At 42.6% G+C, this 15,647-nt stretch overlaps 1 protein-coding gene across 1 annotated transcript in view; it reads right to left on the reverse strand.

Moving 5' to 3' along the window:
* Positions 1-10,534, reverse strand: part of CPNE4 (copine 4) — a 299,611-nt gene extending 289,077 nt beyond the window's left edge. Inside the window, exon 1 of the mRNA XM_054595926.1 lies at positions 10,354-10,534. Within this exon, the coding sequence (XP_054451901.1) occupies positions 10,354-10,533 (180 nt within the window). The 5' untranslated portion in view covers position 10,534. The remainder of the gene's footprint in view (positions 1-10,353) is intronic.
* Positions 10,535-15,647: the final 5,113 nt, after the last annotated feature.

The following is a 15,647-nucleotide window of genomic DNA, read 5'->3' on the forward strand; positions in this document are numbered from 1 at the left end:
GCCACGTTGTCTTCCATGTTGTCCCAGTGAGAGACCCAGGAGGAGGACCAGCTCAGCCACGGCCTGGGGAGGAGGAAGGAGGAGGCAGTGAGGCCTCGGGTTGCCAACACTAACTGCAGCTACAGGGCTCTCCTGCTCCCCTCTCCTCATAGGAAAAAAAGAGGGGAGAGGAGAAAAGAAGAGATGCATGAAGAGGTTTAAACCAAAGAAAAATTAAGGTTAGCAGGACCAGGTTACAAACCAGTCCAAAGACCTCATCCCTGAGTGGCAGGAGATGTCCTTCAAACCTCATCTCTGGATTCTAATCAACATATTTACAACTGCCTTGCCTAGAATTTACACACAAACGTGTAAACAACACTCTTTTAGATGAAACTTCTCACATCAAGTACCCTAATCTTACTTACTTACATGTGAAAGGGACATGCCTAATGGTCTAGTTAAGTTCTTCTGAGTAGAGTTCCTTTTCTCCTGGGTGAGAACAAAATGATCCTCAAAAATTCAGTGTCTTTGGAGGCAAACACAGGAAAATGAATTACAAGCATCCATTGCGCCAGATACTGGGAATGCGAAATCAGTAAAGTGGTTTCAGCTTCAGCGTCCCAGAAATCACTACCCCAGTAACCTCCAGATACATCTCTGCTTCTCTGCCCCTAACATGGGCTCTTTAAATTGCCTTCATTCTCAGAAGACCTGAAGACTGGACAGCATATCTTCAGATAGAAAACATTTTGCAAAAAATGACACGTTCAATAATTATAGCACTTAGTGAGCATTCACTGTCTCATACTGGTACTGTTCTAAGCACTCTACATGTATCAACTCATTTAATCCTCATAATGGTCCTCAGGGGGTAGCTGCCATTATGATACCCATTTTATAAATGAGAAACTTGAAGCATAGAGAGGTCTGTGTAATTTACTCAAGAGCATAGCTGGGCTAGGACTTTAATCTAGGCAGCCTGGCTCCATATCTGAGTTCTGAACCTCTGTGCCATGCAGGGGGTCAGGTTGAAACCATTATAAATTGGGGATGAAAAGGGTGTTTCAAATATTCACCAAAATAAAATTTATATTTTAGAAAAGTAAAAAGCAACCAGTTTTAAATGAATTCTTGAATTCTCTGAAGAGAGGAAAACACATTTACTTTAAAGACTAATGGCAGTGGTTTTACATGGAGTTACTCTACCTTCACAGAAGCCAAGGTGAGAGAGGTGCAGTCATGGGTACTGAAGACAAAGAGATCTGAGTTCAAATCCTAATACAACTTCTTACAAGTCTTGTAGCCTTGGACTTGGACTTTTCCTATTGAGCGTCAGCTTTCTCACCTGAAAAATGGGTCATCACAATCACTATCTCCTGACATCGTCATGAGGATTCTATGAGTAGCACAGATCTGAAGTCAGACAGTCCGGGTTCAATTTGTCATAGCTCCTCCACTTATTAGTTGAGCAAATTACTTTACTGTGCCTACATATAAAATGTATATGGATCCCAGCTTGTAGGGTTGTTGTGATAACTAACCATGCTGGCACACAGAAACATGCATAGGAGATTACCTGATAAATTGTATACCTACTCTCAACATATCAGAAGTATCATTATCAATAAACTACCATTACAATTAATAAAACTGATTAAATGGGTTGAAATTATAAGGACAGTTGATTTTCTTAAGGAGATAATTATCAATAGTGAGTCTAGTTAAACCTCCTAACAGCCATGGGTACCTTATAACAGGTGCCCAGTAAGTCTGTTGAAACATCTTATCCAGAACGCTGAAGGTGTTTTGAGCAAGAGGCAGAAGGCTCTGAAACAAGGATGTCTCCTGAAGCTCTTTCCTCAATTAGTAATTCCCTATTTCAAATACTCACCATGGGACTCAAGCTATATTGTGAAAGCCCACAGCGACCAATGCTGTTTCATTACCCAGAGTGACTCGGCAGTTCTTCAAGCTTAAGAGGCAGCAAAGCCCACGCCATGGTGTTTTCCTCTCTCCAGGAGGCCAGACATTATTCTTTCAGCTGACAAATCATCTTCAGGGCACACAAGAGAACTAATAGTCAACACAAGATTTCAGCTGAAATTGTTATTTCCTCATTTGCAGCCCCAAATTTCTCATTTTGTGCGATTCTGCTCTTGGACATCATGACATTGACAATTTTGAGATTTCAATGATAAGAAAGCCACTTAGTCACCTATCATGCAACCCAGTAATGTTCCTTCCCTTCATCTAACTGCATCACCTACAGGGTGAACATCATGCGACCTCGGTCTCTGGTGACAGGGATGTGACCTCGGCAGTAGGGAGAAAATATTTTCTGGTCCTAATATGTCTGTCATTTCATTTTATTTTCTCCTCTATTCAGTGCTCAAGGTAAGGCTCCTAATATTAGCAAAATCAACCTCCTTTTGTTTTGTTTTGTTTTAAGAAAAGAAATTATTCTTATCAAGGACGTGTTAAGGGGGAGGCAGAAAGCAACATCAAAGATTTCCCAAATGGGAGTTTGATGTGAAACCACAGTGGAAACTTTGTGAACAACTGAAGAAAACTGTTGTTTTTTTTATCATCTGTCATGCTAGGTGTTAGCCACCAAAACGCTGCAAGTCAGCAAAGTGTGAAGAGAAATCTTTTGAGAGAGGAGCTTGTTTGCGATATCCAGAGAAAATACTTTAATTGGCATAATTTTCATTTATCAGCTTTTGTCTGTGTCCACGATTGATAGGTTAACCGTGATCCAGAAACCCTGCTCGAGGCACACAGGAATGTAACCCACACACAAACACTTCCAGGGGCCACGCTGGCAGGGCAAGAGAGCGAAGCCGGCTGGCTCGCCAGTAGGAAGCATGGAGACAAACCCAGACTCCGGGTGTGAGCAGCTGCTCACTATCTCCAACTCATCACTGCACAAAACTTAAAGGCTTCATGTTGCCAGATTTTCTGATAACTCAACAGTTAAACGAGAAACATAAGAGTTTTATGAAAATTTTCTGATCTTTAAGTTTTGTCAACAAGCACAAAACTTGTTTGGACACTGTGAAAGCCAACCAGAATAGCCTGGAGACTAGACGAGGCCTCAGGTTCAATTGAGCAACCTCTGAGAAAGTGAAGAGTGCTGGAGAACACATCATCTGGTAGCAAGAATTGGAGCCCCACGCAAGCCAGGCCTTGAATAAGGGTCTGTAAGTCTCGACCAGAAAGCTGGGAATGCTGGAGGCAGGCATGATCCAATGCTAACACCGAGGGTTCCAGTGGGAAACCTGGCATAAAGAATGGTTGTATCCACAAAAGCATGCTCTGCTTTGCACCGCCGTGATAAGGAAAAACCAGGCGTTTGCCTTCACAGCAGGGAGAAAAGTCCTGAGCCCCAGAGCCTTAATGACCATCTGGCGTCAGCATGTCTGACAGACCCTGATCTAAGACAGATCTCTGTGTTTCTTCAATTATTATCTATAGTGGGTTGATAAACTTTGCATGCATGCTGTGTACCGTTGCGCATGTCATTCTCAATAAAAGCCACTTCAGAGAAGAGCTCGGGGCATTCTCCACTAGAGGGAATCACCATCCCTTTCTCCTGGCAGACCAAGTGTGTCTGGAACAACTTATTCTCATCTGCAATGGCTGGGAGGACTCCATGGGATGGGGACTCCCTCAGAAGAGAAGATAGGTTTTGGAATCAACCAGACTCCAGCTTTTCTACTTACTAGTTGTGTGACCTGGGGTGATTTATTAATTTTTCCCGGCCTCAGGTTCCTTACCTGGTTAGAAAAATCTACATAGCAGCATAGTTATGAGGATCAGAAAATAGATTTGCAAAATGGCTAACACATAGCTGGTCATATAATTAGCTGCTTTATTTTATCATCACCTAAATGTTCATATTGCCTGACCCATTTTCATAAAGTTCTAGCACTTTGGAGCAACGGAAAATTGAGTATCTCAGGTACCGGTGAAACTACTGTTTTGAGCTTCATCCTCCCAGCTTGATACACAGGAGGGTGATGGCTCACTGCTGCCCCAAGCATGAAAGAGACTGTTCCACGGAACTCTCCCATGAGCCCTCCAATGAAGAAGGAATTGCTGAAAAAATTGGCAGCCCACTCCTTCGGGCGTGAGCAATCCTACCACCATGGACCCACATTTCCCTTTCTGTCAGAAAGGATGCTCAGTCATATGACTACTAAACTCTCTATACAGCTGCATACGTGGAGGGTGCAGCGAAAAGATAGAAACTAACGGAGGGATCAAAGAGTGGTTTTCGGCCCCACTCCATATAAAGGGTGCCTAGGCCCTCCTGAGATGGTCTGCTCACTGCATGTTTAAGGACGGGAAGAGTTTAAGTCAGAGCCTTGTCTTGAGCCCGCTTTCTCAAGATCATGTGACCATCTGAGCTCCCAGCCCTCTGTCTCTGAAATAGGGGGAGTTCTTCTCCTGGACTCTGAGGTCGTTGAGGATACAACCTGTCTTTTTCATGGTACTCAAAACATGCGAGGGTTAATTTCAGTGCCCAGGCCACCTTTTCACGGGGCTGTTATGAGAAGTAAATAAAATAATGTCAGTAGATGGGCTTTGTAAATATAAAGGGCTATTTGGATATATTATTATTATTATAAACAATCTTGCATTAGAGTCCACTGATAATTGATGGGTTAAGCTATAACCACAATAATTATCACTAACAATTATTATTATTACCAACAATCCACCAAAGCTCCAGGTTCATCATAACATGTTTTCATACGGAATTGATCCAAGGGTAATTAGTCCCCAGAATTACTGAGAGCTTCCCATGGAGAGGCTTAAATACTGTGTACTAAAATTAAATGGAAAAATAGAATAAAAGGTGTTTGGAGCAACATCTAGTAGTGTGGGAAATAATCTGGCTTTTTCTAATGAGGACAAGTACTGTGCCAAGGGCCAAGGCATCCTGAGTGTATCTCTGCCTCGTGGAGAACATTCAGCATGCCCAGGAAATAGAGCATGTGTTCCAGGAAACTGAATAAAAGTGTTTGGTTCACAATAGCCCTTGCCTTTTGAATCCCTGAGAAATGTTAATTTATCCCACTTGGATATGACATTTACTTCCAGGAGTAGGCATATCTGTACTCACCAGAAATCAGGAGAAAATTATTTCCACCCTTCATTGGAAGGTAAAATGTGGTCTAAATTATCATTACACTGAAGTGTACCATATACTGCTGCTATTATGTGGCCAAAAGCAGGTGCAGGGGGAATTTTTTAAAATAGGTATGATTCTAAACTCGGGAAATTAAATGGTAGCTCTGAAACTCTGGAATATATTTCCAAGCTACAAGTTTTCTCTTTTCTTCTTTCTCACAGTTATAACTATGGCCCTTAAAGATTTACCAAAAGTTTCACCCAATAAAAGCACCATCTCATCTCCCTATTCTGGAAAAAAACAAAACCATCTTCTCTGTCTTCTCAGTCCTCAGGCATGTATCTCCCAAACCCTGCTGGTCTATAAAGAGGAACAATCCACTGTGCATTTCAGATCAATTGATTTCCAATATTTCAAAGACATAAATTTATCTTCATTGACTCTTAATACTATTAACAGCATAGAAGGTCAGATTGTGGGTCTTTTTTGAGTCTAAAAACCGGGCTTTCATTTTTATGATCCATCTCAGAGATCAACTGTTCTCTTTTATTGCTAACAAGAGACAGCCAATTAAAAGAGCAAACAGTTCCCCTCCATATGGGAAGACCATCTGAAGGTAGTTCTAACAACTGCCGTAGTAACCTGAGCTGTAAACCTGGGCATAACGGGACCTTTCCCTGCTGGAATTTCATTGCAAAAAGCACAGGCCAGCAATCACAAGTAATAAAAAGGAAATGTCAACCTTTAGTTACAGCTCCCCAGAAAAACACTTAAGCTGTAACATTAACGGTCCGCAGCTACATTTTCACAAACTCGCATTCCTCTTCTCCCTAACCCACCCAAATTCTCTAGCACACCAAAGATACTCGGGAACTGTGTTAGCTATTTGCACTTACTCTTAAATTAATTAAAACTAAACAATTAAAAATGCCATTTTTTTCAGCCACACAATCCACCTTTCAAGCACTCACATGGGGCTAGGGACTACCTTATTGGACAGCACAGATAAGAGAACATTTCCAACATTTCAGGGACAGAACTAACTACAGAGAGCCTCTTTTTCCAAACTTTAAAATTCTCTGTACCCCTGGCTGGTGTGGCTCCGTGGATTGAGCGCCTGCCTGCAAACCGAAAGGTCACTGGCTGGATTCCCAGTCAGGGCACATGCCTGGGGTGCAGGCCAGGTCCCTAGTTGGAGGCACATGAAAGGCAACTGATCAATGTTTCTCACCCTCTTTCTCCCTCCCTTGCCCTCTCTCTAAAAATAATAAAGTCTTTCAAAAACATTCTCTATGAAAAGTGAGCTCACCTCGCCTTTTATTCTCTCACCCTGATACTCCCCCAACAATCTCTTCATTATGCAAATTAGTTTGGCCTCTGTTTTTTCCTTCACTTAGTCAATTACCAGACTCCCCATAACTGAGCTACCCAAGGAACCGTCACAGCCAGCACGGCTTCTCTTCTGCAAGGCTTTCTCTCAGTTCCGTAGTCCTGTACACAGAACTCTCGGCATATCCAGACCTATTCCACGGGCTACATACAGGAGTACTCACATGTCAATAAGTCTTGTCCTGGAGCACTGTCCATGTTTGTTAGCCTTCACTAAACATAGGTAGTAGTAGCTACATGGTTTAAATAGATGGGCAAGTGCTTCTAACTTCTAGCATAGGTGAGCTTCTAATTTGTAGCATAGAACCACTGGCTGAATTTGTACTGAAAAGTAGGTGTTAGTACTAATGATGAGATGGGGTAAATGATTCTCCAAGTTCCTGTGAGTTGTCAGGAGGTGTGTGTGCTTGTCATTTACCTCTTTGCTCTCCTATACATTCTATGCCTGCAAACCTTGCCAGCTGGCTTCCGTGAAGGTGTGGTTCATGGAAAACACCTTGAGAGAACAACAGAGGGGAATGCAGGTGTCCTCACCTCCCCCTCAGGCAGCATTCCCAGCACCACCTGCATCTCCTCTACCTTTCCGGTTCCCACTGGGGAGGCTCTCTGTCCACGGATCCAGCTTATGCTAGATGGCCCGGCTGTTTGCTTGTCCTTTGTCTCTCTTACCCAGTGGTGTGCTGGTAAATGTTCAATAAGTAGCTCTGGAAAAGGGAGGAGGGGAGGTGAAAAGAAGCCCTGATTTGAAATGTTTTTTTAAAATTTGCCAATGTCTGTGGTGTAGATACTTGCATTCAGACTTGCAAAATCCCTGAATATGTAGTTCCTAGCCCAACACTCACAAGCCTATACGAGCTGGTTTCCACACACTGCTGCTCACCCTCTGCAAAGAGGCAGGTTCCTGTTCTTAATCTCTGGGTTCCCTCACAGTCCCTCTTAGTTTCTCCGCATTTCTGACTCCTTTGTTACTAGTTAGTTACCTGAATTAAACCCTATTAGCTAACTGGCATGGGCTCAGTCTTCTCCACTGTATCCTGAAAGTATATTATTATGAGTGTAAAATTTATCAGAGAAGAGCTTCTCCAAGTGCCAGAATAAAAATCAGCCATATCACTAAGCACGTTGGGAGTTCAGCTGACAAGACTATTTTTAAAGAGTGAAGACTTTCTACATGAAGGAAGCAATGAATCAATACACATTGTGGTACATGTTTCTTATCTCACTGCGCATTGGTAACAAAGAGTGTGTGGACTGGTAGCTGTGTGCAGTCCACATTTTGAGTGACACTGTAATAGAGCATTTTAGAAAAGCAATTTGGTAACAGGTATCAAAAGGCCCACAAGTGTCCTATCCTTTGTCTCACTAGCTCCACTTTGACAGACTCTCTCCTAGGAACTCGTCTCAAAAGAAGGGAAAAGCCTGACAGGTGTGAGGTGGTATTTCATTGTGGTTTTAATTTGCATTCCTCAGATGATTAGTGACATTGAACATCTTTTCATACGTCTATGGGCCATCTGTATGTCCTCTTTGGAGAAGTGTCTATTCAGGTCTGTTGCCCATTTTTAAATTGAATTGTTTGGGGTTTTCTGCTGTCCAGTTTTATAAGTTCTTTATAAATTTTGGATATTAACCCCTTACCAGATGTATGCCACTTCAGGTAACATATCTAAGAAACCTGAAACACTAATTGGAAAGAATACGCACCCCTATGTTCACTGCGGCATTATTTACAATTGCTAAGATACGGAAACAGCCCAAGGGCCCGTCAGTAAATGGGTGAATAAAAAAGCCATGGTACATTGACACAATTTAATATTACCCGGCCATGAAACAGAAGGAAATCTTACCTTTGAGACAGCATGGATGGACCTGGAGAGTATTATGCTAAGTGAAATAAGCCAGTGAGAGAAAGACAAACATGATATGATTTCATTTATATGTGGAATCTAATAATCAAAATAAACTAACAAACAAAATAAAAGCAGATTCATAGAGAACAGGCTGACAGCTGTCAGAGGGGAGGGGGCTGTGGGGGCTCGGTAAAAATGGTGATTAAGCAAATTTTTTAAAAAACCCACCTTATAGATAGACAACAGTAAAGGGGGTGGGAGGCAGGACAGGGTAAAGGGGGGATAAATGGTGATGGAAGGAGACTTGACACGATAAATATACAAATGATGTATTATATAATTGTACACCTGAAACCTACAAAATTTCATTAACCAATGTCACCCCAATAAATTCGACGAAAAAGAAGGGAAATCCTCATATACAATGATGTTTATTGCCGCATTATTTAAAGTAAGAGTATTTTTGGAAACACTTCAAAGTGAAAAAATAGAAAAATGATTAATTAAACCCATTTGATGGGATATTATACAGCCTTAAAAATTATAACTATGAGTAGTACAGCACTAAGGGAAAAACACATACTACTAGGTAACACAATCAGGAAAGAAAATTTTACATACCCCATAAGACTGAAAAGAAATATTTACAAATCATCACAGAATTACATAAAGAGGGTTTTAGGAGATTATTTTTTTCTCTAATTTTCAAAGAGTGACTTTTTTCTGACATGAAAATTCCACTTAGTTTGTTAATTTTAAAAATAACCCACTAACAAAGTCAATAAGGATATTTAGAAGGAAAAAAAAAACATTACACATCAAGATACCTGTGAGGGCTGTTTTAGTTGATAATGTAAGATCTGGATAAGTTAAATTAAGATCCCCGAACCTGCCCATCTGCCATCCACTCCCCCACGCATGGCGCCTCCTCACCCGGGGACATCTGTCACCAGCCTCCGTCACACCTCCTTTCAGAGAAGCGGCTTTGACCACACAGGTACTAACAGGCGAACGTGCTTTCTCTAGGCTCTTTTGAGCCTCCTTTTTATTCTGAAGTGGATGACTTTGCCCCCTAGAGGAGCACCTTCCAACTACTTGCAAACAGGTAGGAAAAGTAATAAAGATTCAAAGAGTTTGTCCTCAGGGATCCAAAGCAGGTAATTGTCTCCTCTTTCTTGACTCAGCACCTATACCCAAGTTCCACTGACTCTCTCGTTCCCTTCCAGAGCGTATAGCTGCTTACTCTGCTGCACCACCTGAGTCTCCCTATCGCCCCGTTAATTTCAGATCTGATCTTCAAAAGCCTAGCTTATTTAGATTAGGTACCTGGAAGCAAAAGAGAAACAACTAAAAACTTAAAATCCAGTGCTCACCCAATTTGTTGCAACTTTTAAAGAAACAAAACCCAAGTGCAGAATTCAACCTGCAACATTACCACACAAGCCACCAAAGACTACACAGGTGCCCACCACTATGACAAAATAGCAATTAAGAGCCCGGAGCTCTGGACCTCCACCACCCGGGTGCAAACATTAGATTTTCCACTTACAAGCTAAATGGCCTTCGACGTATCCTTAACCAATCTGTCTCTGTTTCCTCAGGGGATTGTTGTGAGGACTTAGTTATTTTTACGTAAAGCACTTAGAACAGTGCCTGACACTTGGTAAGTACCCACTAAAGTTTAGCTAATATTAAGTTCTCCCTCCAAAAAATAAATGTTGTGTATGTAATGTGGTCCCTGAAAGGCAGTCCTCTCTGCCCGTCCTCAAGGGCCACTCTGTCCCCAGTGACCACACAGACTAAGGGTAAATGTCAAAAGACACACAGCACTAAAAGAGCCACATCAAAACCTCATGATTCAAGCAGAATGGTGATCGTATTTATTTCTAGGCTTTTTCGTCTTATCAAAATAAACAACCGAAGGACGAAAAACGTCATAGATTTTTGAACTGATCCACCGGCCACGCCTCTGTCCCCTGGCGTGGGCATGCCTACCTCGAACCACTGCCCGTGGGACTGCATCTTGAGGATGACGCAGGGGTCTGGTTTGGAAAGGGCATCGCGGTCAGAAATGCCTTTGCAGGCCACACGCAGCTCCACTTTGGTCAGGCAGGGGCTGTTAAAGATCCCCAGCGTGTTGGCAGCCGACTCGTAAATGTTGCTCATCTTCTTCATTCTGTTTGAGGCAAGAAAAGAAGGAAAAGAGACATGCCAGTCACTGCAGTATTTGTCAAAGGATAAAGCCTCTCAATCACCATTTAGCAACTTGTTCAACACCCCGTTTCAAATATTGACTGTAGTTACTATCTCACGTCCTACCCCAGTGGCACAGTTCCAGTGAAGTCAGCCAATTAAAAAAAAAAACAACAAAAAAAATCTCAACAGGTGTTGGTGCACTTGACTAAGAACACCTTTTTCCTATGTGATTTGCATACATCTGCATAGTAAAATTTTTAGTCTGTGAAATAAAATTAATGAATTAGTGCAATAAACTGCAAAGTATAATCCAGTTCTATATTAAGGCATAGACTGTGTGAAATTTTACAGGCTTGTTGGTTAATCAATTTAAACGCTTTTCACGATTTTAAGGCTCTTCTTTTCTTCCATGTGATGCCGCAGAGATGTATGTTGCCCTGGCTGAAGAAACAGTCCACACTCCCCCCAACCCCGAACTCTGGTCCACCTTCTCAAGATGCCATCAGCAAGTCAGCTCCCAGGGAGAAGCCCAGAATCTGGTTTCCTGCCCCAAGTGCCCAAGTCCATCCTCACCTTTCCCTTCCCAGCGCCTACCTGCAATATCAGGATTCAGAATCAACAGAGGGAAAGCAAGAGGGTGACTGTGTGAAAAAAAAAAAAGCACAGAGCCTCTGATTCTGGGCTCATGGCAAGAGCAGCCACAAAGAAGCACTGCAGGGCCCCTCCCCAGCTCCACGTGATAACCTTGCAACAACACTTTGGCCTCAGGAGGTCTGGGGCTACACGGATCCCCCAGCGACCGCCAGCACTTTCCTCCTTCTCTGAGGAAGACTGAACCTGTATGGACATTAAAAGCTTCTCTCAGGAGCGAAATTCAATATCCTTCTCATGGAAAAATTCTGTTTCCTTGTAGATTCCGTAGGAAAACCAGCAATAGCTTCCTCAACCTCACAAGGCACTAGTCCCCTACGGTGGAATCTCATCACCTATTAAATGAAGATAACCCCTCTATTAAGTGCCAGCTCTTTGTTGGCTAGTTTCTTGTTGCTATGGTTTGAATATGTGTCCCCTCAAAATTCAAATGTTGAAATTCTAGCGCTTGAAAATGGTGGTATTAGGAGGAAGAGCCTTTGGAAGGGGATTAGGTCATAATGGGATTAGAGCTCTTATTAAAAAGACCCACAGAGCTCCCCACGCCCTTCTACCACGTGAGGATACAATGAGAAGTCCGTGACCCAGAGAGGGACCTCACCTGACCATGCTGGCACTCTGATCTTGAACTTTCAGTCTCCAGAAATGTAGGCAATACGTTTTTATTGTTTGTAAGCCCCTCAGTCTGTGATATTTTGTCATAGCAGCTTGAATGGACTAAGACACTTGTTGGCTCTGACCAAAGGGTTGCAGACCCAGAGAAGCAAGGAGCGAGAGAACAGCATATTTGTTCCCAACTCCTACTCTGGTCATTAGCTGTGGCCAAGTCCCGACATGACCCAGGTCCTGTCAGGCAACTCTCTCTCCAGGGGTCCAGCTCTCACCGCACTTTCGGAATACTGTTTCCTCCTTTTGCTCCTTAGGGCTTATAAAGTAGTAAAAGCTTCCTGCACGTTTTAAGTTGAGCATTCTAGAAGAAGATTCTGAGGCACTCGATTAATTGAACAGAGGATAGAAAGGAAGTGAAGGAAGTTAGGAGGTGATCTCAGCAGGAGTCTAGCCTCAGCATGGTTCCAAGGGCGACTCTGGAGCCTGCACTGTACCACGGGTTGGTCCCACCTGAAGGAAGGGGCTCCAGCCTCCTATAGTCCCAATGTCAATCAGTTATGCTAGGGAAACAGAACGTCTGAGGTTTGGTCCCTCCCCTCCATTGGCTGAGAGAAATCATTCAATTCTCCAAGAAGTAGCAGCTGTGAGCCATGAGCAGCTAACACTCACAGCCATAGGGGATGAAACAGTAACTTGATAAAGGGGAACTGGGCAGAGTATCAACATGGTCTATTTCACAACAGTGATTAGCCTCTGAATATATATATATCCTTTAGGTCAGGGACTACTTATACTTTTGCATCCCCAATAGTGCTCAACTTGATAGTACTGTGGACTGACGATGAAACCAACATGAACTTCACTTCTGGAAGAACATGGTACAAGAACGAAATGTGGGGCTACTGAAAATAAGACTCCCAACTTTTTACTATTACTCCTGGCTCACCTCCCTCTCCTTACACAAATGAAAGCCTTAACCAGATATTTTGGAGTTCATGAGTTCTCTGGCTGCTGAGAGGTAACAGCCACCCTGACCTTGACTTTGGAGGTAGTACTTAGGCCAATGAAGTCAAATTGTTTGGCCCTGGCCCAGCAGAAGCTCACTGCTGAAAGGTGATCATAAAATACGGCTCTGTCAACGAGTGATGAGCTACCTTTAGCCCCAGATAAGTGAAGTAAACAAGTAATTTCACACTCTGTTAGAGAACAGGATTAAAATATGGCCAGATTATCAATACATTTTCCATGGCCTATTTAAATCCTCTTTGTTGTCTTTCATGAAATATCCTGGTTTTACAGAGACTAATGTCTTTTGAGAATTATTTTGATGAAAGCTGACTTTTGGCCAATTTTAGAAGCAAATTATAATTGCCCTTTCACTCAGATAATTTATAATTTAAGTTATAAAAAAAAAAAAACCAACCTACTTCAGCATATCCACACTCTGTAACAGGACAATCTGATCCTGAAACTTAATTAGCTTCTGAATGAGTTGCAAACAACGCCAAGACAATAGAGAGCTCAAGAGGGAAGAGAATCAGCTTGAGTTCACAGGGGAACCAATTGAGCAGGGCTTGTCTTAAAACTGTGTTAAGAATAAGAACGTAATCACTGTTCTGCTTGCTTTGGCATTATTTGGCCTTTTTAAGTGTCGGAGCACATCCAGGGCAGACTGGTATGCTCGATGTCTCTATCACACAGCACTTCCATCTCGATTCAAGAAATATGTACAGGGTATCTGTTTTTGTGCCTGGTGCTGTGCTGGAGATTGGCGGCACTGAGCATCCATTTACTCAGCTGAAGATAAACCAGTTGTTATTCAACCAAGACTTGTCAGTTTATTTCGTACTCAACATGCCTTGATCTACTTTTGGATCAAGTGTCAACCTCTTAGGTGGCAGGTGCTGTGCTAGACACTGTAAAGGATGGAGACATGAGTGAGACCATCCATGTGCCTAAAGGTTCACACTCTGAAGCACTGCTACTCAGACTTGAACACGACTGTGTATCACCTGGGGAGCTTGTTAAAACGCAGTTCCTATTTCAAGAGTCTGGGGTGGGCTTGAGATTCGGCTCCGGGACGACCTGTGGACCACAATGTGAGTAGCCAGGTTGTTGAGTATAAACCAGGCACCTATAAAATAGGGCAAGTGGCCCCAGCGTTTGTCTTTAGGTCAGACACTCATAATGAGATTCAGGTTGGCACAGAAGATAAGAGCAGGATCTAGCATTACAGTATTAGAGGCTAACCCAAGCTCTGCGACTCACTTGCTGTGTGACTTTGGGCAAGTTACTTGAATCATCTGTGCCTCAGTTATATCATGTGTGAAGTGGGGATAATAACAGTTCCTATCTTGTAGGGCTGTCTTGAAAATTAAATGAGTTAATCCTCATAAAGTCCGCAGAAGAGTTGCCTGGTCCATAGTAAACATTAAGTAAGTGGAAATTATTATTGTACTTTTAAAAATAACACCACTGAATTCACATTTACCAACTTCTTACGTATCCACCAAGCACTGAAGACTAAGCCATCAGATTCTCAAGAGGCTCTTCCATCTGATCCTCAGAGTAATTCTACGGTGGTTCTAGGTAGGATGCCCATTTCACAACAACGAACTTCAGCCTGAGAAGTGGAACAGCTGCACATAGCTATCCAGCTACAGCGCTGCAGAACAGGACTGAACCCAGAACTCCAGGTCCAGAATTTAGGCCTTTACCCGCTCTGTTATTCCTGACTCCCTGTGAGATAGCTAATTAAGATTTTCAAAAAGCTGACAGCTGGAGACTTTCACCATACAACACCTCCAAAATTTTCTTGACCCACCTGGCTCCCCTGAATATCACATTGCAACTACCCCTCCTTCCCTCTTTCTGTTCACCCTCTAAAGCTTCTAGCACCCTTCTCTCTCAACCCTCTAGGCTTTTACATTTTTTAATTTTTTTTTTTCTTTTCTGGAGAGTCCATTATTTTGTAAATTCATCTGCCCACTAGATTTCTTTCCTCTCACAACTTTAATCATTGCTTACCCTGCTCAGCCTCCGCCCCGCAACCCCCAGCTCCCAGTTTGGCAGTACAAACACCCACTCTTCCCAAGAGAGTGGGAAAGGAAGAAAAGCTATGAATATTTATACTTTTTGTCCTCATTAAACATATAATACTCTATAAATTTCTTTAAAAATAGCTTGCTTTCTGCCCTGGCTGGTGTGGCTCAGCGGGATAGGTGCTGGCCTGCAAACTGAAAGGTCGTTGGTTCAACTCCCAGTCAGGGCATACGCCTGCCTTGCAGGCCAGGCCCTCAGATGGGGGTGTGCAAGAGGCAACCAATCGATGTCTCTCTCACACATCGATGTTTCTCTCCTTCTCTCTCTCCTCCCTTCCCCTCTCTCTCTCTCCCTTCCCCCCTTCCCCCCTCTCTAAAAATAAATAAAATCTATTTTTAAAAAAGCTTGCTTTCTTAACCGCTAATACTAACGACACTAACAACAAAACTTGAGACAGTCTCTTGAAATAGGAATTGTCAGCCCATTTCACAGACATAAAAAATAAGACTGACAGTGGGTAACTTGCCTCAAAGTCATAGCTGGTAAGTAAGAGGAACATGAGATAAGCCTGGGTCTAATGAACTCCAAAAGTCATATTTTTTGACCATTTCTTATCAAATGACTTACATTCTTAATTTGCTTAACAATTACTTCCTCTTTTTTTAAAGCTTTTATTTATTTATTTATTTTTAGAGAGAGGGGAAGGGAGAGTGAAAGAAAGGAGGAGATACATCAATGTGTGTGGCTGCCTCTCGCACGTGTCCTACTGGAGACCTGGCCCACAACCTAGG

This window comes from Pteronotus mesoamericanus, unplaced genomic scaffold (assembly GCF_021234165.1).
Source record: "Pteronotus mesoamericanus isolate MK-2021 breed Mesoamerican mustached bat unplaced genomic scaffold, CSHL_Meso_final scaffold_54, whole genome shotgun sequence".
NCBI classification, from domain to species: domain Eukaryota; kingdom Metazoa; phylum Chordata; class Mammalia; order Chiroptera; family Mormoopidae; genus Pteronotus; species Pteronotus mesoamericanus.